We start from the raw sequence: 27,443 nt of genomic DNA on the forward strand, positions 1-27,443 counted from the left end.
CACTAAGAGGCGGGCAAGGAAGGATGGGATGACTCAGGCCAGCGCCTGCAAAGGAACGCGCGCCCAAGGCTGTGAGTGCCCAGCAGTGTGCATGCATTGGATCATTGGGGAGCGCGGGTCTCGGAAGAGGTCTGCGAACGGGTTCCATGGGGACCTGCAGAGGAACAGCTATCCGGAGGCCGCGACCGGGGCTGGGGTCGGGGCTCCCAGCTGCGGCGCCGAGGTGCGAGGCGGGGAGTGGACACGCCGAGGCTGCGCCGCGGTGCAGTCGCGGGGCTGGATTCACACACCAGACTCTTGGAAAAGCTCACATTTTGCCAGCTTTTCGCACTCAGAATCACTTCCTTTGTTCGGAGGAGGGGGTGGGGGAGGAGACGGAGGGCGAGGAGGGAGGGGCCCGCGGGTGCCGCCGCCGCCCCCGCCCCTCCCGGGGTGCGGAGCCCGATTGTCACTCAGCTCCCGCGCCGGGGGCGACCGAGGCGCCGGCGCCCAAATCCAGTCCCCGCCAGCCGCCACCACCTCCCTGGACGCCGGTGGTCCGGCTCTGGCTTCTCCCGGCCAGCACCTAGCGGTAGGCTGCCGGAGGCGCGGGGGACTGTCAGGGCGTGGGGGCGCTGGGACAGACCAGCTCAGGTGGCCAACAGCTGCTCCGGCTCTGGTGACCTTGGGTGAGTCTGTGCCTCCGCGCGCCCCCGGCGCGTCGCAGCGGGATGCCAGAGAGGGCGCAACAAGGCGCTTGGAATGGCCCCCTTGGGGCAGGTGGTGGACAGGGGTCCGAGGAGAACTGGAGCGGGTCCAGGGGACCGCTCAGAGCCGAGCGCCAGCCGTGTCTCAGGTGGGTGGGTGCAGGGCAGGTGTGCGGTGTGCGCAGCCGGATGGGGAGCCCACGCCCTGGCCTTGTCCCGGCCTCAGCTGCCCAGACCCACGCCTGCCACTCTGGCCCCAGGTGCGAAACAGGAGCACTACCTCTTTAAAAGCGTCCGGGGCAGAGCCTCCGCCGCACCATGTGATTGTTTGAAAGGCCGGGCTGGGAGAGCTGCAGCGGGAGCCTGGAGGGCCGTGAGCTGCCGGTGCCCAGAGCCCATCCCTGCCTAGAGCAGCCCTGGAACGCCAGGCTTCCAGAGCTCGCAAGTTTGGGCACGGCCCCTGGGACCCTCTGCCGGCCAGCGGGCGGGATGGTGAGCTCCCTGCATGGTGCTCTGTGGGTATGGGGACCCTTGTGGAGTGAGTGTGTGAGTGTGTGTTTGTGAGAGTGTGTGTGTGCTGGGAGCTGCCTCACACCTGATAACAGCCCAGGCAGTGAGTGCTGCTATTTTAAGTTGCTGAATGGAACCCATGGGGATGAGTAGGGAGGGGAAGATTAGGGAGAGGGAGAGCAAGAGCTGGGTAACCCCACGGACCCAGGAAAGGCACTGGCAGTGCCCAGTGGGGCAGCCAGAACCCAGTGCATGTTAGGAGGGTTTCCCCTCCTCTTCCCAGGCTGGCCCTCCACCCAGGCCTCCCTGACCACAGGTGCCTGCTGCGTGCCCCCCCAGTGCCTGTCTGCTGATGTGCCCAGCCTGTGCCCAGCATGCCGCCCTCCATCTCGGCCTTCCAGGCCGCCTACATCGGCATCGAGGTGCTCATCGCCCTGGTCTCCGTGCCTGGGAATGTCCTGGTCATTTGGGCTGTGAAGGTGAACCAGGCTTTGCGGGACGCCACCTTCTGCTTCATCGCATCACTGGCCGTGGCTGACGTGGCTGTGGGAGCCCTGGTCATCCCACTGGCCATCCTCATCAACATTGGCCCTCAGACCTACTTCCACACCTGCCTCATGGTGGCCTGTCCTGTGCTCATCCTCACCCAGAGTTCCATCCTGGCCCTGCTGGCCATCGCCGTGGACCGCTACCTCCGCGTCAAGATTCCTCTTCGGTGAGTCCCTGGTGACTGCTCGAGGGACAAAAGGTGGCGAGCAAGACCTCAGGGCAGCCCCCTCAGGCACTGCGGTGCCAGTCTGAGCTGAGGCTGGAGAAGCAGGCAGAGGGGCTGGAGATCTGTGGGAATAGAGGCAGCTGGCCAGGCCTGCGGTAGTGATGGGGCATTCAGAGGGGCCGCCCAGCCAAGGTCAAGGTGATGCTGCATGGGAGTCAGCTGAGTCTTGCCAGTCCCTGGGAAGGTATGGAAATGGAGCAGAGCTGGGGTCTGGGCAAGCAGCCCCAGGGAGCTGGGGGAGCAGCCTCTCCAGGGAGACCCCAGGCTGGCTTCCTGAACTGTCGTTGGCTCTCTCTTCTCCAGTGTCTCTGTGCCAGCCAGACCCATTCCCGGGCACCGTCCTGACCAAGCCAGTGGGCTGATGGCTGCTCCTCGGCTCACACTTAGGGGAATGCAGTGGCAGGAAGAGGAGGAAATGCTGGTGCTTGGTTTTAGCATTCCTGTTTGCTTGCAAAACCACGTGTGCCTGTCATTGCCCGGCACAGCCGAGGTGCATGAGCTGCCTCCAGACAACATCAGGGCAGGTGGCCTGATGGTAGCAGAATTCAGCGTGGGTGTCCAGGCCATATGGGACTTGCCAGGCCATAATCTCATCACCAGGCAGTGCCGGGGCCACAAAGTGCCAGCGAGGATCTGGGCACACTGCCCAGCACTGGCCCTGCTGGGACACTCTTGGGAGGCATGCTGGCCCTTGCTTTAAATTCTTGTCACCAGCAGATTCGTTTTCTACTGGGGAGCTCTGGCCTTCAGCAGCATCTGCCGTCCCTAGCGTGGCTTCCATATCTGGATGCAGGGCCTCTGGCCTTGCTTGGCTGTCCGCCCAGGGTAGGCACCACATCTCTCCCTTTATATGACTTCCTAAGACTTTTTTTCATGCGTGGTTTTCTACTCTGCTTCCTCCCTGATTCTGGAAGGGGATTGATAGAGTAGGAGCTGACAGAGGAGGCTGGCCTCAGATGTCCTATGCAGGAGGTTGGGAGCCAGCCGCCACCCAGTCACACACCTGCTGTCTTGAGGCCCCGTGCCCAGCAGCTAGGAGCTTCCGGTTCTCAGGGGGAGGGGCGCTAAAAGCTGCTGCTTGGGCCCTGTACACTTAGCTAGCCGGGGCTTTTGTGCTGCCATTAGCTCTGGGTCAGTGCCAGGCTGTGTGGAAGAAGCTGCTGGTCCCGGTGCCTTAGCAGCAGGGCTGGGCCTGGGAGCCTGGACCGTTCTGACCCAGCGTGGCCGCATTGGGAAAGCAGTTCAGATGAGCAGACGTAAGAGGGCTGCTGAGAAATCTGCATGCTGTGTGGATGCCAAGGCTGGCCAAAGGCCTGGCCCTGCTGGGACAGTGAGCATGGGCCCTGCGGGGCTGGTGCTGGCTGCATCGGGAGCTATGTTCTGTGGGCCGAGGCAGGAGCAGGCCCGGAGGCCGATACAGGTCTCAGCATGAATCCTGCTATAAATCTGTAACTGTGTGGCTTTAGGAAAATCGCTTATTTAACTTCTTTAAACTTTAATTTCCTCACTTATGAAAGGAGGCATTATATCAAGCACTTAGTATTATGCATGGTGTATTATACGCAAGCCACAAGTGTATAAATTTATGTTTGCAGTGACCAGAACGGGGCCTGGCCAAAGCTAGGAGCCTGGCACTCCATCTACATTTTCCCCATGGGTGGTGGCAGGGCTGCAGGTACTTGGGCCAGCTTCCGCTTTCTCAGAACATAACAGGGAGGTGGATGAGAAGTGGAGCAGCTGGGAGTTGAACAGGTGTTCATATGGATGTTGGTTTCTCAGTGGACAGCTTAATCCCCTGCACCACAGTGTTAGCCCCCTTTGTTTATTGTAATACTAGTATGTATTTGTAAGTATTTATTTATTTGAAAGGGAGAGTAACAGAGAGAGAGATTGAGAGAGAGGTTTTCCATCCACAGCTTCACTCCCAGACTGGCAGCACCACCTGGGACAGGCCAGTTGGAAGCCAGGGACCAGGACTCCTTTCTAGGTCTCTTTTATGAATGGCAGAAACTCAAGTATGGGAGCCAGCACCCCACTGCTTCCGAGGTACATTGCAGGGAGGTGGAGCAGAAGCAGAGCAGGATCTGAAACAGGATCCCGACTCCCAGAGCAGCAGTTTAGGGGGCTGCACCACAACAGCAGACCCTGTCGTCACAGTGAGGCCCCCTCCGCAAGCCCTGCCACCCGCACACTCATGCTGTTATATGGCAACATGAATGCATGCACGCACAGCATGCTGTTATATGGCAATACACACGCATGCACACACATGCACACCGTGATTTTTTTAAAGGCAGTTTTACAGAGAAGGAACACTATGATCTTATATGGCAATGCTGGTGCGTACATGCAGCATGCTCTTATATGGCAACACACATGTACATGTACGCCCGCCATGCTCTTATCTAAACATATATGTAACATGCTCTTATCATGCTGCACACTTCCAGGATGCTCTCTGAGTCCTGTTGTGTTACACCTGGATATGTTTTCTATCCCTTGGGGGATCCTTGGTACCTCGAGGCCACTGGCTGGGCAGTGACTGCATTGTGTCTGTTTCGGCACATTCTTTAGGACAGCCAGCTCATGTCCTGCATGTAGCGGACACTCCATAAATAGTGGACTTCCTAGAGTGTGCCTTGTTACGCCACAGGCAGGCCTCCCACCCGTCTAACCTCTGACCTTGCTGTGGACCTGACCTCCTCGGGCCCTGACCCTGGCTGCCCCTGTCAGCCCAACGTTCTCCGTGCTCCGGCAGCGCCTGCCAGGGAGGTCCCTTGCTCCACCAACAGGCAGCCTCACTCTTCAGGCAGGGGGCCTTGCAGCCACTTCCCAGGCCGCTGCAGGTGGGACTCATGTGCTCCCAGCTGGGCCCCTGGAGACAGTAAGAGCCTTCTGGCCTGAGGTCCCAGGCACCCAGCAGTGCCGGCAGGTGTAGCTCTGGCAGCGGGCCTTGGTGAGGCTCATGAAGGGCATCTGGACACAGGTGTCAGCCTACTGCTCACAAGCCGCAGGACGAGGCATGGTTTGGCCAATTAACCACAAATTGTGTTTCCTTCCACTTGGCGGAAAGCAGGGAGCGAAGAGAGACTCATGTGGAGTATGATCCGCTTGTAATGTTGTGGAAGATTTATTTTGTCTGTTTGTAAGGCAGAGTAACAGGGTTGGGGGCAGTGGGGAGAGAGAGAGCGAGGTGGACAGAACTTGCTCACTTGAACTCCTTAATGGCTGCAGACACTGGGGCTGGATCAGGCCAAAGCCAGGAGCCTGAACTCCATCCAGGTTACCCACCTGGGTGGCAGGGGCCCAGCACCTGGGCCATTTTCCTCTTCTCTGCCAGGCATATTCGCAAGAGCACTCGATAGGAAGTGGAGCAGCTGGACTCAAATTGGTGCACTAATACGGGATGCCGGTGTTGTACACAGAAGCCTAACTGCTGTGTCAATGCCAGCCCAACAAAGTTTTAAGAAATCCAGCTTGTTAATTCATCAGTGACCTGTGTGAGGTTATTTACATGTGGTTTGGCTGTTATGCGCATGGCATACCCACAGGTGTTATTTATGTGAAGTTTATATGTTATGCGCCCTTGTCCCCTCAGCCCCCAGCTCAAGGGTGTCTCTGTGTCTGTCTCCTCCCCCAGGGCTTTCTTGGTGGCACTCTGGCGATCTGGTGCCTCTGCCGGGGGCTGGATGTGGGGATGACCTTGTAACAGGCTCCCTGCTCAAGCCTCCTGGGAAATGGTCTAGAGCTGGACATGGCTAGGGGCATGGAGCGAAGTGAAGGACTGCTGGGTGTCTGAGCTTGACCCTTGCTATGTGGCTGGCCAGCCATGTACCCCCTCAGCCCCTGCCTCACCATCCAGCAAATGAAGGGGTAGCGTTGGAGGTCTCTGAGATCCTGTCCCCGGCTCTGTGTATGGTGTGCTGGCTCCCGAGGGTTCCGTGCTAGGCACAATGCTGTGGTTTTTGATCTGGACCTCATTTGTGGCCGTCCTCCCATAGAGGTTGTTGCTATCCCACTGCATAGACAGTTCCTTAGAGACACTGAGGTTTGAGGCTGGGCTGGGTGGGGAGGGGCACTCAGCACTTGGCCCCCGTAAGCAGCTTGTCGGGAGCCAAGGCAGCTCTGGCTCTGGGCCTGTCTACCAGATGCCTACAGCCGGCAGCCTTGACACATCGTCCATCCTGAGATGCTGTGGGATGCAGCAGGCGTTTTCTTTGGCTGTCAGGAGTGTGATTTTCCCGCTCCTGTAACCTTTGCCAGTGGCCTCTGTGTGCTCCACCCTGCCTCCACCCTCCCACCTTCACCCAGTGGGCAGCGGAGCCCCTGGGAGTCCTGCCTCTGTCCACAGCTGGACGTCTGCCCACGCGGGCTGCCGAGAAGGGAGGCAGGGCAAAGGAACCTGGCAGAGGAGGGTGTGTTGGCATCCATGTGGCCAGTGCCTGCTGTGCCGTGACCGTGGCCAGTAGCTGCGGTTTCTGAATAGGTGTCTGCTTTCAGCAGAGGTGGGGGTCTCCCGACCCTCTGTGACAGGTCTGCAATGGGAGATGGGTGGAGGGAGAGGATTCCAGGCTGGTGCAGGCTGGCTCAAGGTCATGGGTGGGACACCAACTCCCTGCTTCTGCTGTGAAAGTCTGCTTACATCTGTGGGTGCCAGAACCGTGTCACTTTGTGCTGAGAAAGGTTACGGCTTTACTTGAGTTAGAGACGGCCAAGGAGCCCGCTGTGCCGGGAGCAAATGCCTGGATTGGTTTCAGGGGTGCAGACTTCCCCAACTGGCGTTTGGCCAGCTTCAGGAAGTGTCTGAGTGCACTGTGCGAATGCAGGGGGTGTGGTCAGGCTACCTTCTGGAAAGCCCCTTCCATCCAGGGGTAAGGTGGAGGAGCCACAGGGGTCACACGCTGTAGTTTGGACTTGACTTCTGAGCATCATAGCTCAAGGAAAGAATTTAAAAAAAGAAAATGGAGGAAAGAATAAAGATGATAGGATCTCCAGTGACCCAACCATCTATAGAGGGCTCCTTAGCATCTGGAGGTTCTAGGAAATTTTCCCACATGTGTACATACATATGGGTTTGTTGTTTTTACATATTGAGAACAGCTCCCTGTGCGTGGTTTTAAACCCCTTGGACTCAGCATTACCAGCAGGTGAGCTGCTTGACCACTGGACGAGGCTCGCGCCCACCACACCACCCTGGGCTGTCTTGTGTTCTGCCTTTCCAACCCTCCACACCTCAGCAGATATGCAGCTGATGTATGCTTCTCTTTCCCCATCACTCTGGTCCGGTTGGTTTTCTATTTGCTGTTCCTCTCCCTGGGCTCAGCCAGCCCTAAAGGGCCGGCACTCCACATGCTTCCAAACCCCCGTGTCCCTCAAACCTTGTGGAGTAGGCACGAAACCTCAAACCTCGTGGAGTAGTAGCAACATGTTCTCCATACTGACTCTGTGACTCCTTGCAGATCATCTTTGATGTAGGGTGTTACTGATCTTTTTTTTTTTTATGATTGCAAGACACTTCCATCACTCACCCCGTTTGTTGGATCATAGCTAAGGCCAGAACTCTTGTTAGATGGCATAACCTCTGTCTGCAAGTTTTATTTGTTTTTTTCATTTTAAAGATCTGTTTATTTATTTGAAAGTCAGAGTCACAAAGACAGAAAGACAGAGGGAGAGAGGGTGAGGGAGATCTTGGATTTACTGGCTCATTCCCCAGATGGTGCCATGGCCAGGGGCCCAAACAGAAGGCCATTTTCTGTTGCCTACTAGATGCATTAGTAGGATTAGAAATGGAGCAGGCAGTACTCGAACCAGTGTCCATACGTGATGCTGGCATTGCAGGCGGTGGTTTAACCCCAGGCACCACAACACCAGCCCCTATAAGGGTTTTCTGGGGAGGATAAGATGAATTCCTGTTCTTCCAGGGCATCCTTCCCCAGCCCCATGTCAGAGTCTGAAACTGGTCCCCACCCTCAGCTCCTGGTCCCCTAGACCTGTGTGTCATAGATTTCTTTGCCTCTCGGTGAGCAGCATGGTGGAAGGCTGGAGTGTGGTGCTCCTGGCTTGGCCCCACCTGACAGGTGGGCACAAAGCCTGGAGCAGTGAGGAAGGAGGCTGAAGGAGCCTGAAGGGCCCTCTGAACCTCAGCCTGGATTGTTCATGCCCGGAAGAGGCTCCCAGCTGTTCAGCAATCAGGAGGCTGTGGGGCTGGGGCGGTGGGGATGGAGACAGGTGGGTGGGTCTTGGCATTCACATCCCTTTGGGAAGACTGGCTTGAAGGTGGGAGTATAGCGCGTGGGCAACGGGCTTCTCTGACCCCAAAGAAGACCCCATACTCCATTAGGTTCCCCCATGCCCCTCCCAGCCGGTACCCTGAAAAGGTAGCCTCTCTTCCCACCTTCCTTTCAATGGGTTGATTCTGTCTGTCCTTGAACTTTACTACATGGACTCAGGTTTGGCTTCTGAAGCTCACAGTGCCCCCCGGGATTTCTCCTCACAGAGAGTCCCCTCCCCCCATGTCGCATCCCCCTCCCCCTCACTGTGCATCCTAGAAATCACGTGTGTGAATGCACCATGGCTTGTTTAGGTTGGCCTGTATCTTGAAGAGCCGATAAGTTTGCTTATGGGTTAGAAGGAGGGATTTACCTACAGGTTGACTGTGAGGGAAGAGGAATTGGCATGGACTCGAGTTTTGGTCTTGGGTTGATGGGAAAGGCTGCAGGTGGTACAGGTTTGGGAAGGAATAAAAGGAGTCAGGACTTAGCCTGATTGGGGCTGGGTGGGGGTCTAATGGGACATCCATGTGGTGTTGGGCATGTGATTGGAGGTATGAGGCTGGAGTTGGGTAGGCAAGAAAGATAAGAACCCCTGACAAGGGACTGGGTGTGGCTGTGTGAGGCACAGTGGAATCCCTGAGAGAGGAAGTGAAGATAAAGGAGAGAGCAGGGGACCTGTGACTGAGCCTGAGACGCTGGGAACCCCCGGAGGCAGCTGGGGGACTACAGGATTAGCTGGATGTGGGCAAGGAGACCCCTGGCCTGTGGACCTAGTGAGGGAGCCTGTATGTGAGACAAGGGCGACCTGGACAACGGCAAGGTCAGTGACATGGTGGGGCCAAGCCCAGATGGATCAGAGCATGGAGTCGGCTGCAGGAGATGTGGGAGGCGACCTTTGCAGGGGGCTGTGTTTTAAGAGCAGGAGGGAGGTTGGTGTGCTTGCGACTGGCTGATGGCCCTGGAGGGAATGAAACCCTCGTGGGGTGTGGGTGGGAGATGAGGCAGGGGCGGAGCCAAGAGGAAGCTTCCTGGTGCCACTCCCTTTGGAATGGAAGTTGGGGGACCTGTGGTTGCAACATCTGTAGGGTGCGGAGGCTGGTGGAAGTTCTTGTCTGACTGTTTCAGTTTTCCTTGGTGAGGTAGAGCGCCAGAGAGGGAGGACACGGGAGGAGGGGTTACAGAGAGCAACAAGTGTGACACAAGGGGGACGGTGCCCGCACACAGGAAGTGCAGCCTCACGGGGTGGAGTCTGGGGAATGACTTGAAAGGCCCCCTGGAGTTTGCAGTAGACCTGGTGACACCCCTGTAGGTGTCTCAGCTGCCGCGTGCAGCTCTGGGCACCGGGGCATGGAGCAGGCAGAAGGCTCGATCCACCGTGAAATCCAAAGTGCCGGAGTCCCCGACAGGATTAGGTGTCTCATCTGGGCCATGAACTTGGCTGTGATCCCCGCCCTTGTAGAATGTGGAGGCCAGTGGGGAGAGATACCCGGAGGCCTGCCAAGGGGCAAGTAGCTATTGGTTACAGCTGGAGAATTTGAGGAAGGAAGCAGCTGCTGGTTCTTCTTTGGGGCAGGTTCTTGTTGGCGTCTCCTGAACCCTGTGCTGACACCCAGAGATTCACAAGGGAGCTCCCCACTCCTGGGGAGCTTTGGGAGAGCTTGGTAGACTTTGTGGCTCCCGGTCAAGAGTCTGGATTTCATTCTAAGTGCACGACAAAGCCTCTGAGTGGCCTGAACAGGCGATGACATAATACAAATTGGGTTTTAGGAAGGTCGAAAGTCCTTGGTAAAATATTAGCAAATGAAATCCGGTGATACAAGAAGGGTAATCTATCACCACCAAAAAGGGTCTGTCCTGTGTCTGCAACACTGCTTTCCTATTAGGAAAATCAATGCGTGTAATTCATCGCATGCGCAGGAGAAGGTCACGCAGCCCGGTGCGGGCGGCCTGGGTGGGAGTGGGGTGAGGCAGCACATGGAAGAACAGTTGGCCTGGGAGGGGGCAGCGCGGGTGTAGCAAGCTGGTAGAGCCTAGGTCTGTGAGCCCTGGAGCTGTCTCGGAGAGACGTGGATGAACAAGGAGGAGTTGTGTGCCTTGGGGTGCCTGACTCCACTGTGTGGGTACCTGTGTATGTCTGCAGCTGGGGAAGAAGCAGGGATGGGGACGGGGTACAGGGAAGCAGATCTGGGTCGCATCAGGTACCGGGTGGAGATGACATGTCCCCGATGCCCCATGCCTCCGTGTATCAGGCCTGTGGCCCTGATTTGTCTCAGCCTCTGGCCAGGTGTTCCCAGACCTCAGCTGGTTCCTGGGCCTCTCTGCTTTCCTGACTTTTCCCAAGGCTGCTGGCTTTTTCAGGCTGGGACGGTGGTGCCAAGAGCTCCCTTAAGCTTCCAGAAGGTGCCAGGGCTCGGGGTTTCACCCCTTGTTCAGGCTGCTTTCAGAGCAGGACTCAGCGGCTCCTACACTATCTAAGCAATTCCCCAGCTCCACCCCTAGCCCCCCAGTCCTTCCTGTGACCCTGTCAGGGACACACCACCTCCGGAACCTCAGCCTATCCTGGGGGGCCTGCTTCATGGATTGGGGCACCCCGTGCATCCCAACACTCAGGTCCCTGAGCTGGCTCCAGGCGCTGGGGTAAAAGTGCTTGTTTGGGCATCTGGGGCTATGTCATCTTGGGTAAGATGCTACCTGAGTGCCCGTCTCCTCTCTAGTAGGTCAGGCTTCTCTGTCCGTCCCTCCTAGGGTAGCTGGGAGCTGATACGTCCACTAGGGGCTGGCATGTCGTAGGTCCTCTGCAAATGGTGTCTACTGCGGCTGTGGAAGGGCACAAAGCTCATGTTGCCCCAGATGCTGTGTGGCTGCTGTGCTCCCACGGTGGCTGGTCAGGATGGGGTGGGACGAGCTGTGTGCACCTGAGAGCAGGGAGTGGTACTACCTGTGCCTGGTGCCTGGCACCTAACCTGCACCCACTGACAATTAGTAGGTGGCTTATTTGGTGTCTGTGGAGGGCAGGAGTGGGTGTGTACAGGAGAGGCCAGGCCACGGGTGGCTCTGGGCACTCAGGGGGGTATGCATGCACTTGTTCCTGTGTGCCCGCATACACGTGTATGGCCCTCTTGTTTCTGTAAGTCAGTAGCGATATTCTGGGCTCCACACCTGTCATCCACCTGCCCATTCGGTGCCCTGCTTCTTCAGTCTGCTTCTTGCTTGTGTCTCACCCTCAACTTTCACTCCTCAGTGTGAGAACAAGGTTTACAGGTTCAAGTCCATTTGAGGATGAAGGATCGTCCTTAAGGGCACAGAACCACACTCCTGGGGCAGACAGGTAGGAGACCTGAATCAGCCTGGCCGACCAGCAGCAGGTCCTGGTGCATACCCTACCTACTTGAGCCCACATCTGCACTGTCTCTGGCTTGCTGGCCAACCACTTCTTGACATGCCGAGGCCTTGGAGTGGAGATTGGCATGAGCAAGGAAGCTGGCACCCAACCACTGCTTTCACACCACACCCGCATGCAGGCTCACACCCACACGTGTGCACACACAGCAGTTCCCTTCATCAGGGAGAGTCTAACTCCTCATTTTTCACACTCCACTCAAATGATGTCTTCCTTGCTTTGCCTGTTATTCACTCCGTTGTCTGGGCTTCCTTTTTTTTTTTTTTTTAAGATTTATTTACTTATTCCAAAGGCACAGTTACAGGAGGGAGGGACAGACAGAGATAGTCATCTGCTGGTTCACGCTTCAGATGGCCACACAGCCAGGGCTGGGCCAGGCCGAGCCAGGAGCTTCATCTGGGTTTCCCACAGGGGGTTGTAGGGCTCAAGCCATCTTGGGTCATCCTCCACTGCTTTTCCTGGGTGGATTAGCAGGGAGCTGGAGGGGAAGTGGGGCCCATAGGGGGCTCTGGCATCTCGAGCAGTGGCTTTCCTTGCAATGTCGTGTGCCCACCTCCCGTGCCCCTTTGTGGATCTGTGTGGTATTTGAGGGGACTCTCTGAGCGTGGGGTCACAGCGCTGGCTCCAGCAGCTGAATTCACCAGGCCCTGCGTTAAGTCCTGATTTAATCCTTGCATGGGTTTGTGAGCAGCGCTTCCCATTAGTCGTGTAGTATTTCCTCAATCCCCATGGGAGGAAGCTGAAGTCCAGAGACTTAGCAGCTTCCCAGCAGCCACACGAGTGTGAGGGCCACCAGAACTGCTGAGTGGACAATTGCCCAGAGGAATGAAAAGACTTGAGCCTTAATGCCAACACTTCCTGTTGGGTGACCTTGGGTGGACCACATGTGTGTGTGAGGGGGGAGCAGGGCTCAGTTTCCACATCTGGAGAATGGGCAGGTTTCTAAACCCTTCCACCAGGGGTTTGTGCGGGTGGGGAGGGAGGAAGGCTTCATTGCTCTGTGCCCATGCCCTTCTCCTGTCCCATCCTTGGCCCACGTGCCTGGCATTGAGGTGGAGGAGAGCTGATGAGAAAAAAAGAGAAGGGTTGGAGTGGCTGTGCTGCAGGCCTGGCTGAGGAGCAGGGGGAAGAGCTGAGCCTGTAGCCCCTGGGGCTTGGCAGGAGGGTGCTGATGATGGGTGTGGCCATCCTGACTGTGGAAAGTGGGTGGGAACCAGCCATGGCTGCTGTGCAGGTTTCAACCCCAGAGGATGTGCAGCTCCAGGCCTAGAACTGGGGATCCTTTCAGGGTGCCTGTCCACTGTGGATGGGGAGGGGACGTTCGCTAGTCCCCGATCTTCCCATCAGCATGGACCCAGGTCTGACTTGGTCTGCAGTGAAGGCTGGAAAAAACAATGTGCAAGAGCAGTCATGGTGAGGAGAATCCAGGGCTGGGGAGCCCCTCCTGCGCCAGGAAAAGCTGAGCCTGGCACTATGGGGGACCTGGGCTGGAACTGGGGCGCCTGACGCTGGACCTAGCTGCCCTGCTGCCCATTAGGACAAGCCACCCAACCCCTCCCCCTGGCCTGACCCCTTGTCATCCAGGCCAGCCTAGCTGCTGCCTGTAGCCCAGCCCAGCTCTGCCCCTTTCCTAGTCTGTGCCTTTGTCCTTGTCCTCCAAGCCTCAGTCTCCCGTATCTGTAAATGGAAACAATCAGATCCCCCTGGGAGAGGGTGGGAGGATTTAGCCTCATCCCTGTCATCCTTCCCGCTATCTGTGGGCCAGCTGGCGCTCATACTAGTGGCTTGGCCTGGGGGAGGCGGCTGTGGCAGGGTTAGGAGGCATGTGAGCCCTCCCAATGGGTAAGGGCATGCTGTGCCCCTGCTGTGGGTCCAGTGCCAGGCGGGTTCCTCCCTTCCTGCCTCAGCTTCTCTGGGCACACAAGAGGCTGCCTGGCACCCAAGGGTCCCTGCTGTGTAGGAGAGAAAGCCTTGGGGGAGGAACAGCAACCCTATGGCCTGTATGGAATTGGGTGACTCCTGGGCGTGAGTTTCACTGGACTTGCTCATGCAAGGCTGACCTGCATTCCAGCTTACAGTGAAACGGAATCAGAGAGCTGAAGGGCCTTGAAGACGGCTGCTCAGCCAGGAAGTAGCAAAAACAGGACCAGATGTGTGCCTGCCAGATAAAAAAAGTGGACATCTTCCAGGCTAGGAGCTGTAGCACCCCTATTTTTCCCAACCCCTTCCACCTGCCATGGGAGCTTTGAGACTCAGAGGAACAGGAAGTAAGAAATCTCGCAGGTAATTGGGGGTGTCAGCACAGGCCGTGTGTTTTGGGTCTGACCTGCTGCCGGCTGCCCAGATTCTGTTGGGCGCTGACCACGCTCTTCCAGCTCCAGTGCCCGCGTGGCTGCCTCATTTGCACGGCTGCCTCCGTCACCAGAGCTGGGGAGCTAAATCTGGAGGTGTTGCTAGCATCACAGCAGCAGGAGCCATCCCACGAGGTCTGTGTAGGTGAAAGGGGGAGGCAGCCCAGCAGGCCCCACGCAGGAACCTGGGGTACAGCCCTGTATGCCAGTGTGTTGGTAGGAGGTGGTCCAGGGAGACCCTCCTTGCCCCTCTGATCTCATACAGCGAGGCAGGCACCTGTAGTTCTAAAGGTGCCTGTGACAGGGCTGAGGTGACCTTTGGCTCCCCTCTGTTTTCCAGTCCTGGCTCCCCGTGCTGGGTGGAGCTTGCCCACCTGACAGGGCTGCGCCTGCCTCCTTCCGGCCTGAACAAGGATGGGGTGGTGGTGGGGAGAGCTATCTTCCCCACTGAGGCCCAACCACTAGTAGGGTCAGGCTACTTGAAATGTGGTCAGGGGCCAGCAGCCCTGGCATCTCCAGGGAGTTGTCAAAGAGACAGAATGCCAGGTCCCACCCTGGACTTGCTAATACATCATCTGCATTTGAAAAGGACCCTAGGTGACTCAGACCCTGTGAACGCACAGGGCATGCCTTCACATTCCTTGGGCCCTTGTGGGGGACTGTGGGAGCAGGAAGCAGAGCCTGGCTGGTAGAGCTCCAAGCCGGACCTGCTTGTTCTGCTGTGTGGGTGGGATCTGAAGCCCCATGCAATATGTTACCTATCAATCAAAATTCTTTGAAGATCACAGGAACAAGCCTTGCTTTGGGAGGTGGCTGACCTAGTGCTGCATGACCCTGGGCAAGTCTCCCAGCTTGATGTGTGCAGGTGGATGCCCCCCAGCCCACCCCAATCGCAGGCTGGCAGAGAACCCAGGAGAGAAGGAACAGGTAACCCAGTGCCAGAGGGTAACCACGGAAGCCCCGGGAGGAGGCAGGCGGGACGACACTCAGCTCTATTTCACAGAGGAGACCGAAGAGCAGAGAGCCAGGCCCTGCAGTACCCTGCTTCTCTGGCCAAGCAAAGAGCAGGCAGCAGTCACACAGCCTGGGTGGGGGCAGGGAGAATGCAGTGCCAGCATCGGGGATCTGAGGGACTTGGCCTAAATTGGGGGTGCTCATAGCTGCCCCACGGAGGCCAGATACCTCCTTGCTCGCCACCATCCATGAGCCCCCCGCTGCACCTGTTCCTGGGGTCTCCGCGTGAATCCCGCTGGCTCCTGGCCTGGTTTCCCAAGGCCCCTCCCTGTTGGCCATCCGCATCCCTTTTTCCCCAGCTCCAAGCACTGCACTTTGAAGTTTTCGTGAATGGTGGCTGGAAAGAAAGGCTTTGATTTAATCAGAGGCCTCCTCCCACGCATACATCATAGAGATTCCCTTCTCCTCCTCCCACTCCAGGATTGAGACAGACCTGACTGACGGATAGGGCTTTGCACGGATGGAAGAATCAATTGGAAGAGTTATCGATCCACCTTCAGGGAAGCTGCCTTGCCAGCCCCTGCTCAGGGTGCTGTCAATGACAATGTGCTGCTCCCTTGTCCCAGTGCAAAGGGTGGGCCCCAGGCCAGCCCCAGGGGAGGACGGGAGGTCCCCCACCTGCACCTGGGCCTGGTGAGGAGAGGGGCTGGTCATACAGCAGGTGGAAGTGTGATCACACCCTAGCTGCAAGCACCTACTTAGCTGGCTCACAGGACTGGGTCTGGGTGATGGAGCCTGAGAATGGAAGTTTCCGGAACTCCACAGAAGGCCCTTCTGCTGGCCTGGAGGGCTGTTGTTGAGATGCGCAGGGAGCCTGGGCTGGCTTCTGCTCACCCTGGCTTGCGCTGCTCGCCACTTGTGTTTCCAACAGCGGTCGCTGCTGAGTTCCTATCGGCCATGTCTGCAACGGCTTCCTTCTGCTGCTTGGTTTGCTTTTTCTTTTTCTGCCTCTCTGGCTTTAATTGAGCATCCAGTGTGATTCCATTCCTGGCACCCCCCAACCACTCCCATCATACCTGGGTGCCTGCCGTGTGCCAAGTACCACAGCAGGTGCTAAGAAGACCCCACGGAGCCAGATGTGATCTTGGGGAGCTTGCAGCTTGGGATGCTCAGACAGGGAGATCATTTTGCTGATCTGCCTGCATGGGGTGGGGGAGGGGCTCAGCCCCCACCACCATGCAGGAGAGCTGGCAGCCTACTTCCTGCTGCACGTTGCTCTGGAATAGGGAGCTGCGTCTTACCAGGGTGAGCCTGGGTACCTCCCACTTGCCGCCGCATCTGGGTTCCTCCTACACCCAGTCTGGCCTTGAGCTGGGGAAGAGGTGAGGCAAGGGCCTGTAGGGGTGGGCTCAGCTTGCTACACTTCCCTGGATTTGGCTGCCTGAGAAGGGCAGGTGTGTGTTGGGGTCTGGCCCAGAGTGTCGTGTCAATGTCCCTGCACATCATGAGGCTGGCAGGGACGCAGGTGCAGAACATCCAGGGCTCTTGCTAGCCACTGGAGCATCTTTTTCTTTTAAGGAGCTTCTTCAGGGTATCTCCACGGATGTAGGGTCCCAAGGACTTGGGCCATTTGCTTGTACCTTCTCAGCTGCATTAACAGGGACCTGGACTGGACTTGAACGGGCACTCTCAATATGGGATGCTGATGGCTTAACCTGCCAGCCCTTCTGCTTAGGCTTTGATGAAGTAACCTGGACTCAAGTCAAACTCAGGGTTTTCCGGTTGTGGATGGGGATTCCAGGGTGCAGAGACTCTCCAGGGTGGAGAGCTCTCTCCCTGGCCTCCTCCTACCCCCGTCTCCTGCTCTGGCTTTTCCAGAGCCAAGGACTAGCCGCCATGAGCCTCAGGGGGCCCTGGCAGCATAGGGTGGTGACAATAGAATACCCCTGGTCCTGGAGCACACTGTCCCCTCAAAGCTGGGCGTGACCAGGGCAGGGCTGGGAGGGGCCTCTAGGCTCTGGACACAAGATATCCCACCTGCCTGGTGGGCCCCAGCCACAGCAGCTGCCCCTGGGTTGTTCTGGAGTCTGCACTGGGACTCCCCAGTGAGGCTGACTTCAGTTCCTTGGCAGGAATAGCCTCCCACTTGGTGTCCAGAGAGCCAGGCCTTGTCCCAGGCCACAGACTGCAATCGTGGAAGCTGCCACATGACTGCGTCTTCCTGCACTTCATTCTCTGTGCATCCCAGCCTGTGCCGTTTCCTCCTCCCTGGGGGCACAGGGCTGGAACGAGGTGTTGTAGGGTTTTTGAACCCCGAATACTGCAGCAACCTCAATTCCTGTCTCGCAGGAAAGAAGAATTTTCATGCGGACACAGTTTAGTTTTAAAGTAAGATTTATTAGAAAAGCTAAGAAAGGAGACTCCCGCCCTAGTGACGGGAGGGGGTTCTGAGATAGAAAAGACCCGTGGATGGGGGGTGTTGGGACCCTTTTAAAGCTTTAGTTCAAAGAGGGGGTTTTCCAAGGACAAAGGAATTTCCTGGTCTCCAGGTATCTGCCTTTGGGACAAAAAAACAGAGAGGTGCTAGATAGGACATTCCAGGCCTTAGGCATCTGCATATTACTTCCTCCTGTCCTCCTTTCAATGATAAGGAGATAGGCCTGGGACCCTCCCACACAATGGCTGGAGGTAATGGCTGGTGCTTCAGGTGGGGAATTGATATGCTAATAGCACCCTTGTCCCTTGGAAGAGACTGCTCTGGTGAATCAAAAACATGGTGGGGAAATTCCCTTTTATATTTGGGAATAAAAATGACTTGGGGGACCCAGAATACCCTAACTGCCTACCACCCAGTCTAACTCCTCACACAGTGGGGTTCTTTCTACTGCCTTTGGGGAGGGTTGTGTGCCTCTCCCTAGTCAATCCCTTTCCTCACCTTGCTGCTCTCACTGCTCCCCCCACCCCTATTCCACAAGGAGGGAGTTAGGACAAGCCAGAGCTCAGCCCAGGGCGAGGGTCTCACCCAGGCCAGCTCACTCTGGTGGTGGTTGTGGACCAGGATGCTGCCCCCAAGTACTCCTACAATCAACCAGGTGTTTGCTCCCTGGCCTCCCCAGGTGCAGCCCACTCAGGGTCTTCTCCCCGCCCCTTGGTAGAGGCCGCTGTTGCCCCAGGAGATGCCAGCAGCCCTGGCAGCTGTGGAAAGCTGCATCCACTGAGCCTCAGCCCCAGGACTGGGCTCTCTGCATCACTGGTCACCCCAGAGAGGCCCCCGCAGCGTTGCCAGCCGCTCACAGGTCATTAAGTCTGGACACGGCTGGGAAGGGGTTTTTTTCCGTCCCACCGGGTGAGTCAGAAACAGTCTCCCGCAGTAGGTGGGGCCATTTGGCTGTGGGCCTGCCTCTCTCCATCACCCTCTTTACCCTCTGAGTTGCCAAGAACGAAAGCTCACAGCAGAAAGGGGCCAGAGCTGATATCTGGTTTCACCCTCCTCCCCCAGGACCACCTGTCCTTGGGGAATGGGAGCTGTGCCCAGCCCTGCAGTGGGCTCCTAACCCCCTGGAAAAAAAAATGGGGATTAGGTGAGCAGACTTGGAGAACCTGTTTCCTGCACACCCCTGCCAAGCCCCTCACCACACCCCCATCCTTGCAGCCGCCTCCAGCACACCCCCAACTCTCTGGGGGCCATAGGGCATACCTGGCAACGAGAGACCTCATCCCGGGGCCCACAGGGCTATGGCAGCCATGGTGGTGTCAGGTACCCTTGTGATCTGGGAGCCTGGGTGCCCTCGCAGAGGGGGTGGATGAGAGGAGGGGTGGGACTCTGGCCTTGGGCATGGCCCTGCGCCTGCTCTCGGGGCTCTCCGGGTCTGCCCAGCGGCCAGGCACCCTTGTTCATGGCTGAGCCTTGCTCTGGGAGAGAACCTATGTTTCCTCCTCTGCTCCCACCTGGTGAGTGGGGTCTGAAGGAAGGGGGCAGGGCCAATGGTGACTCACAGTGGAGGACAGACATCCCAATTGAGAGAACTCAATTGTCTTCTCCCAATCAACTGGGAGTTAATTGCCAAGGCCATTACTCTGAGAACCTAATCAGTTTACCCAGCTTTTAGACCCCTCCTGTGTCACCGGGAGGGTGGGGCTGTGGACCTGACCCCTTTCAGAAGGATGGATGGTTGCTGTTGGAGATAGTAGGGGTGACCCTCTGGGCTGGAGAGGGCAAGAGTCAGGGTAGGATTCCCAGGCACCAGCTCTGCCACCGCCAGACTCCCCTGGGCAATGTTACTGTTAAGTGTGTGGCCTGAGACTGTGCCCAGTGGCTCTGATTGTATCTAGTTTCCTGTTTTCCTTTGGGAGGAAACTCCTCTCTGCAGGAAGCAGTTTATTCATCTGAGAGCCTCACTGCTCTCCTTGTCCTGGCCAGGGATCCAGGCTTCCAAGGCTGTAGGGGCCGAGGTCCTGGGCAAGGAGGGGACAGGCAGAGGTGAAGTTGGACATGAGAGCTCCTTCTTAGGCACAGACCACGGCAGGGACGATGTCAGGGTCCCTGGGCCCCTGGCCAGCCCTCTGCCCTATTTGCCTGCACCAGGGCCTCGGTGAGGAACAGGAAGGATTCCACTCTGTTCTCGGCAGCGGGTGGGTCGTATCATCCCCAACACTGTCCTCAGACAGGCCACACCAGTCCTGGATTCTATCTTTGTGTCTCAAAATCAGGGTGGCTGACTCGGGTCTCTGGGGTGGCCTTGCTCTGGGAGACAACACTGCAGGCATCTACTTACCCCCGAGGGCTTTAACGCCAAGAAAAGCCACTCAGCAGGTAGCAAGTTTCCTGGGAAATTAGCCACAACCAGAAGCCACCAGAGGCTGAAGGGCACAGGCAGGACTGGAATGCTCACAGGCTGTGGGGCGCCACACGGCTTGGGGACCTGTGTGCACCAGCTATATTGATGGTGGCACAGGTGTCTCTCCTACACCCTGTCTGCTTGGTATTTCTTGGCTCATGAAAGAGATTCTTGAGGGCTCCGGAGCCCATCACACCCTCTCCCATCTCGTTTCCCTGTTGGATGCATCCCTGCCTGCTTAGGCCCCGTGCAGGTCACTCCACAGCTGTGATGTCTCCTGCTGTGGAAGTCACTGCCCAATGTGTGCAAGAATAGCCCTTCTCCAAGGCTGTGGGCAGGATAGGCCCCGTCTACATGCACAGGCCAGGGATCCCCGGTGGAAGTGACCTTGCTTGTGTAGGCCTGGGACGGGGAGGAGCTGGGCATGCTCAGGACAGCTGCTGGGGGCTGGGGAGGGGGAGGCATAGGCTGGCAGCTCTGGCCAGGGCAGTCCCTGCTGGTGCAGACCCAGTGCTATTCGTGCATGTGTTGGTGGCTGACTGTGGCCTGGTGGCATGCTGCTGCATCTCCTGCGAGGCGCTGATCCCTGCACCCTGCTGTCCCTTGCGTCTGATACAGCAGGGGATCCTGGCAGCTCCCAGCGCCACCGGGGACACCGGGGGACGCCAGCAGCGCCAGGGCTCTGTAATTGCCTTGGGGCTGGGGCCAAGCCTGGCTAATCTGATTGTGTCTAATTGAGCAGCAGCTGTTTAGTCCTCAGCTCTGCTTCCCTAAGATGTACTCCTGAAAGTTTCTCCGTCAATCATTTCTGAATACACAGGCTCGTAGATTGGTTAGCTTGTGTTTGCATGTAATCACTCATTCATTCTTTCACATGTGACTGCCGCACGGTGGTATGGGGGAGTCAGGCGTCCATTCTGGGGGGTGTGTCATGTGCCTGATCCTGAGGAGCCTCGCAGAAGGGGTCAGGGAGCCTGGGGGTGCTGTTGCCCACTCCCTGCTCAATGGTCAGCATGATACCCGGCAGTCACTTTGCTTCCTCCTCTCCCCAGACATCTACTGCCCACTGCCCAGACCCTAGGTCCTGTTATTCCCTGGTCCCTCCCAGATGGCTCGCTGGGCTCTGTGGGCCTCCTCTCTTTCCTGCCCCTGCCGCTGATGGGGAATGTGGGTTGTGTATCTCCCTGGCTGCTAGCTTCCTCCAGGCAGCTTCCCCACGGTCCCTCTGCCCTAAGTGGCTGCCCTGTCAGGGCAGTTCCTTCCTGCTGTCAGGAGCCCCCCACCCCATGCCTGGGTCTGCGCTTGGTTGGCTCCTGCCCCACAGTCTCTAGGAGCAAAGGTGGCCCCTGTGAACTTCACTCCCTGTCGTAGTTCTGGATGGTCTTAAGATTTGTGTTGGGCGTCTTGGCTGCCTACCTGCCACCTCCAGGATAGAAGGGGCACCTGTTCTCTTCCATGTTTCCAAGCCAGAGCTTTGGGGTCCCTGCACCTGCAAGATTCTTGATGAACCCCAATTTTCTGAACAAAAGGGCCAGAGCCCCAGCCAGCCAGGAGCCCCCAGAGGGACCCTCACAGAGCCTGGACTTCCAGGGAGTAGGAGGAGCTGGAGGTCGGTCAGGGATGTTGAGGCTCCCCCTGCGCCCCAGCACAGCTCCAGCCTCCCACTCCAGCTTCTGCCACATGTGTCTTCCTTGTCCTCTGGCTTCCAAATGGCAAGCCTGGGGCCAGCATGGGCTTTTGTCTCTGCTACTTCCCGGATGAGTAACCTTAGACACCTTTCCCTGTTTCTGTGGGTCTGTTACTGGAGGCAGCAATGGTTGTAAGAAAGGGACACAGTCCCAGGGCTGTGCTGAAGCCAAGCAGGTGGAAAGCAGCTGCAAACCTGAGCTCTCATCTGCATGGTTGCCCTGTCCCCCAGTTCCCTGTTGTCTCTGAGCCCGTCCTGCAGCAGCCCCACCACGGTGCCCTGGAATGAACCGTTGGCTGCCTTGCCGAGTCTGCTTTAGAAGTGGGAGCTGCATCCGCATTGCGCCTGAAACATGTCCCTGCTGTCAGCCGGACCAGCTCTTGGTGACCCCAGGTGGAGGGGCTCAGCAGCAGCCCCTCAGCTCCTTTCCACCATCTTTGTCTCCTTCTCAGAGTCCCACCACCCCCTAGCCCAGGGGCCTGGTCCTTCCATGCTATTATCATCAACAGGAAGATACCGCCCAGTGAACGCATTCTCAGCTGCCATTAGCTTCACTGTGGCTTTGAGGACTAACACACAGGCAGGGCAGCTGTGTCCCGAGCAGGGGTGGTGACGGGAAGGGGACAGAGGCAGACGTGGGGCTATGCCTGGTTCGCTCAGTTGTTTGTGTCTGGAAATGCACGCCCCCGGCTGTGGATGGCTCCCTCGGGGGCTCTACCAGCCTCCCTTCTCTGGCTCCCCCTTCAACGTCTGTCCAAAGCTCTGGTCTTGGGGTCAGCCAGCTCTCTGGCTCCTTCCCACCATGATCCTTGGGACTGGGGAGGCCTTGGGCATCTGCCTACTGCCTGCCCCAGCCCAAGTGTGTGTGCCTGCTCAGCTTCTCTTTCCCACATGCCAGAAGAGGTGTATGTGGCCCTGCCCTGCCCTTCCCGTGAGAGCCCGCCCCACCTCTGCCAAGGTCTTGGACCTGGCCATTTCCCAGCAAGGAGAAAATAGCAAGAAAAACAGATGGGAGCTGATAGCCTGTGCTGCAGGGTCTGCTGGGATGTGGTCCTGGAGAAGCCCCAGGAAAGCTTTAACCCCGGGGCTCCAGGCAGGCGGAAGTACCAGGGGAGAGGAGGGGAGGGCGTGCCCCACAAGCTGTCTCCTTCCCCCACCCGAGACCTCCCCTCTCTTGGTAGGCCCTGATGGTCTTCAGGCTGAGCAACAGCTCCAGGGTTCCCTGGTGCACCCCGGTCGCAAGCAGGTGTCTTCCTTCAACAGCTTCCCCCGGCAACACTGCCACTATGAAGTCCCCAGGCCAGGGACCATCCACACCTGAAGCTTCATAGTTGGCCTGGGGTGCCGGAGGACTGAAGCCAGACTGGGTTTGGCGTCTAGAGCCCTAGGGAATTCTGCTACCTGCTACGCTGGCTCACAGGTAGCCATGGTCACCTGAGACATGACCTGGATAGGGCTTTGTCTGTGACAAATGTGATGCCAGCCAGAGAAGTGCTGGACAGTGGGGAGGGCAGGAGGCAGCCCTGCCCTTCCTCCCACTGCTGGAGTCCCCTTGGTCCTGGCCCAGCCCTCCACCTGGTAACACCAAGGTAGTGTCCTGTAGAAGGGCCCACGTTCCTCTGGTCTCTCCCAGAACACTACCCTCCTTGTCATCTTCTTCTTTGCTTTACTTCTTTGAAAGGCAGTGAGATGGAGAGGGAGAGAGATACAGAGAGAAAGCCATCTTCCATCCTCTGGTTCATGCCCCAAATGGCAACAATGATTGGGGGCTGGGCCAAGCTAAAGCCAGGATCCTGGAATTCCATCTGGGTCTCCCACATGAGTGGCAGGGGCACAGATACTTGGGCCATCCTCTGCTGCCTCCCAGGATGCCTTAGCAGGAAGCTGCATCACCAGTGGAGCAGCCAGGACTCAAACGGGCTCCTGTATGGAATGCAGGTACTGGGGCTGCAGCTCAACCCACCCTGCCCAGAACTCCTTTGGTGGCATTTGTGTGCTCCGCTCTGTGTGAGAGAATGAGCTTGTCAGCAACAGGTTCTGAGCAAGGGATTAGAACAGCCCTGCGTCTGTGTTGGCTGAGCACACAGAGGTCTCGGAGTTGTCACAGGACCAAGTGGGTGTAGGGGTGTGGTGGGGGCAGAGATAGAGTGGTATCAGCAGCTGGTGGCTCCCAGAGCATCTGCCCTTGGCCGTGTCCTTGGGTCCTCAGACAGCAAAGCAAGTCTTGTTTTCCAGAGCAGGGCAGGGGACGGGGGTGGTGGGGACATGTTGAGCTGGCCAGTGGCAGACCCAGTTCCAGAGGTCCCTGATGGTGCTGGAGGCCGTGTCTGGCTTCTCCCACTCTCCAGATTGTCACCCTTCTGCCCGCCCCACAGCTGCACAGAGCAGGAGGGCTGAGAGAGAGGCTTTGTTTTTTTTAAAGATTTATTTTATTTTTTATTATAGTCAGATATACAGAGAGGAGGAGAGACAGAGAGGAAGATCTTCCGTCCGATGATTCACTCCCCAAGTGAGCCGCAACGGGCCGGTGCGCGCCAATCCAAAGCCGCAAACCAGGAACCTCTTCCGGGCCTCCCATGTGGGTGCAGGGTCCCAAAGCATTGGGCCGTCCTCGACTGCTTTCCCAGGCCACAAGCAGGGAGCTGGATAGGAAGTGGAGCTGCCGAGATTAGAACCGGCGCCCATATGGGATCCCGGGGTGTTCAAGGTGAGGACTTTAGCCACTAGGCCATGCCGCCGGGCCCGAGAGAGGCTTTGTAACCCCGCTGGGACTATTGACCAGGGTGCCAGGGACCTCATGCCCCATCACCAGAAGGAGAAAGCCACCCATTCTGCAGGCCGGGGACCTGGGAAACCAGGATGCAGCTCCCGTATCCTGCTGCAGCTCAGGAATGAGGCAGGACATGCTGTCCACCTCCGGACACCCCCAAGGCTGTCCTGGAAAATAACAACTGGGCACGCTCTGATGCTCTGTTTTGCAGCCGCTTCTGTGTGTAGAGCCAGGTGACCTCAGCCCTTGGCACTCCCTCCAACACCAGTGTGTGTGGGCAGAGGACACAATGGTGCTGGCCGTGCTGGCCTAGAGGGAAGCAGGCAGCCCATGAGACAGAGAAGAACTCAGGCCTCTGGGAGGGGAGGCGCCATCCCTGATGTTTCCATCTTGTGTGTGGATCCTAAAGGGGAAGCCCTGCCCCCTGGCAGCTTCTTTTGGATGCATGATGGTTTGCATTGGTCCGTGTGCTTCCTGGCTTTCCTGTGTGAGCTTGGGGGTGCAGAGAACAATGCCCACCACACCAAGCACTTGATAAGTGTTTGCTGAGCTTGCACAAATACATGGAAGATTCTAGCACACTGCAGGGGCTTGGTGAACATTGTTTTTCTCTCCTGAGAATCATTCCTGGTCAGCGCAAGGGCACAGAGCTGGTTGTTTCACTTTTATTGTATGTTTTATTTATTTATTTGTAAGGCAGTGATGGGGGAAGGGGAGAAAGACTAAGAGAGGGTACTTCCATCTGCTGGCTTACTTCCCAAATGGCCGCAATAGCCAGGGCTGGACCAAACCAAATCCAGGAGCCTAGGACATCAGCCTGATCTTCCACGTGGGTGCAGGAGCTCCAAGACTTGGGCTGTCCTCCACTGCTTTCCCAGGAGCATTAGCAGGAAGCTGGTTGAGAAATGGAATAGCCAGGACTTGAACCAGTCCTCATATGAGTTGCTGGCTGCCTATGGCGGCTTAATGTGCTGTGCCACACACAGACCCTGCCAAGAGCTGCTTCTTGACTTCTACCTGTTAGGGTAATGGGAATAAAGATGGAGGTGGAGATGGGGCAATGGTATGGGCAGGGGCAGATGGGATGCGGTTCAAAGAATGGGGGTGGCCCCAGGGGAGTGGGGGCTGCTAATCCCCTGGCTGCCTTAGGCAGGATAGAAGGGTGAGGAAGCCTGGGGCAGTGCTGTCAGCTTCTGCCAGTCCTGGACCACTCACAGGACTGAACCAAGTCTCATTTCCTCATCTGTGCAATGGGTCGGTGCTTTCAGTGCCTGGTAGGGGCTATGGCCAGGCTGCAATGGGATGAGCGACAGAGGGTGTGCCCCGCATAATGTGAGTGGCTTTCTCTTGGTTCTGAAAGCGGCCCCTGAGTTACCATTCATTTGAGGCCCATTTCCATGCAGAAGAAGCGAGCCAGCGCAGTACCCTACATCTGAGATGCTGCAGACACACACCCCATCTGTACACAATGCCTTTCCCACTCACTGGGCCCAGATGGGGAGGGGACCTTCTCTCAGGGGTCAGGTGAGACTCCCCAGGGACCATTCCCACGTGACTGGGGGTGGCGGTGCCTCACCCTCTGCCCTCCTCATCCGCAGGTACAAGACGGTGGTGACCCCACGGAGGGCAGCGGTGGCCATAGCTGGCTGTTGGCTCCTGTCTTTTGTAGTGGGGCTGACCCCCATGTTCGGCTGGAATAACCTGCAGGAGGTGGAGCAGGCCTGGGTGGCCAACGGCAGCGTTGGGGAGCCGGTGATCAAGTGCGAGTTTGAAAAGGTCATCAGCATGGAGTACATGGTGTACTTCAACTTCTTCGTGTGGTTGCTGCCCCCGCTGCTGCTCATGGCCCTCATCTACCTGGAGGTGTTTTACCTGATCCGCCGGCAGCTCAACAAGAAGGTGTCGGCCTCGGCTGGCGATCCGCAGAAGTACTACGGCAAGGAGCTCAAGATTGCCAAGTCACTGGCCCTCATCCTCTTCCTCTTCGCCCTCAGCTGGCTGCCGCTGCACATCCTGAACTGTATCACCCTCTTCTGTCCCACCTGCCACAAGCCCAGTGTCCTTGTCTACACCGCCATCTTCCTCACACATGGCAACTCGGCCATGAACCCCATTGTTTATGCCTTCCGCATCCACAAGTTCCGCGTCACCTTTCTTAAGATCTGGAACGACCACTTCCGCTGCCGGCCTGCGCCGCCTGCGGTCGCAGCCGCCACTGCTGCTGAGGACCTCCCAGACGAGCAGGAGGGGAAGCCCAACGACTAGCACTGCCCAGTCCTCTGCTCCTACACCTGGGCTGTGGAGGCCCCAAAGAGACAGGGAGGCTGGGGAATGGGGCGCTTCCCCAGGAGTTCACACCTGCACCCTGGGGACCTGGTGGGGAGGGAACCTGCAGCCTGGGCCAAGAGCAGGGTCTTGAGCACCGTCCCCTTCTTCCCTGTGGAGGCCAAGAGTACAGAGGGACTGATGGGTTTTTGCCTGGGGGTGGGCGGCACATAGAAGGGGTGTGTCTGGGCCTTGCTTTCTCCCCTGCTCTGCGGGAGCAGGCAGCCAGAAGCAGCTAAGGCTCAGTAATCAGAGTCTCTGTCTCCACCTCTAAGGGACTCTGCACAAGGAAGCCTGGGATTGCACTTGGCAGGGGCAGAAAGAGTGGGTCCAAAAGTCGTTTCTGACCTTACTTCTATTCTCCATCAGCCCTTGAACTCTGGGCAGGGTTGGCACCTCCCCATCGTCCCACCCCTCAAACCCCTCCCCCAGACACACACACAAACACACTAGGAGCGTGGAGTGCTGGGTGCTGGCCTCACACAACCACTAGGCGGCAGCACCAAGCCCTCCTTACCCTACTGGCCCCAGGAGGAGCCTGGCCCCAGTGGGAGTGCCATGGGGAGTGTGGTGGTTTGTGCAACCCAGTGCTCACTGGAGCTGTTGTGGGGGGACAAGTGGCAGGCTGGAACCAGCCAGAGGAGACCATTCATGAGAAATGCTGGGGATCAGTTGTGGCTCAGTGTGGGACCTTTAGGGGTCTGGGGGAAGCCTGGCCTGAAACACTCTTTCTGGTGCACACTATAGGGAGGGAGGGGTATCAGGTCTTCCTTCTGTCGGGGGCTGGGTGGGAGGCTGCAGGACTAATAAAAGGCTAGACCCTGGTGGTGAGCATGGCGCTAGCGCTGTCAGGGATGTGGGGGGAGCAGTGGGAT

The 27,443-nt window shown here is 57.6% G+C and overlaps 1 protein-coding gene across 10 annotated transcripts; it reads left to right on the plus strand.

Annotated features, from left to right (window-relative positions):
• On the plus strand, positions 1–26,552 carry ADORA1 (adenosine A1 receptor). 10 transcript variants are annotated; one of them, XM_058669727.1, is made up of 3 exons: positions 1–71; positions 1,513–1,911; positions 25,842–26,552. In XM_058669727.1, exons 2-3 carry the CDS (start codon positions 1,571–1,573, stop codon positions 26,506–26,508), a joined length of 1,008 nt encoding a protein of 335 aa, XP_058525710.1. In that variant the 5' UTR covers positions 1–71; positions 1,513–1,570; the 3' UTR covers positions 26,509–26,552. The 10 variants fall into 10 exon arrangements, with proteins under 10 accessions (XP_058525710.1, XP_058525714.1, XP_058525705.1 ...); XM_058669731.1 differs by having other exon boundaries at positions 35–71; positions 1,536–1,911; XM_058669722.1 differs by lacking the exon at positions 1–71 and adding an exon at positions 423–668 and having other exon boundaries at positions 1,497–1,911.
• Positions 26,553–27,443: the final 891 nt, after the last annotated feature.

This window comes from Ochotona princeps, chromosome 10, assembly GCF_030435755.1.
Source record: "Ochotona princeps isolate mOchPri1 chromosome 10, mOchPri1.hap1, whole genome shotgun sequence".
NCBI lineage: Eukaryota > Metazoa > Chordata > Mammalia > Lagomorpha > Ochotonidae > Ochotona > Ochotona princeps.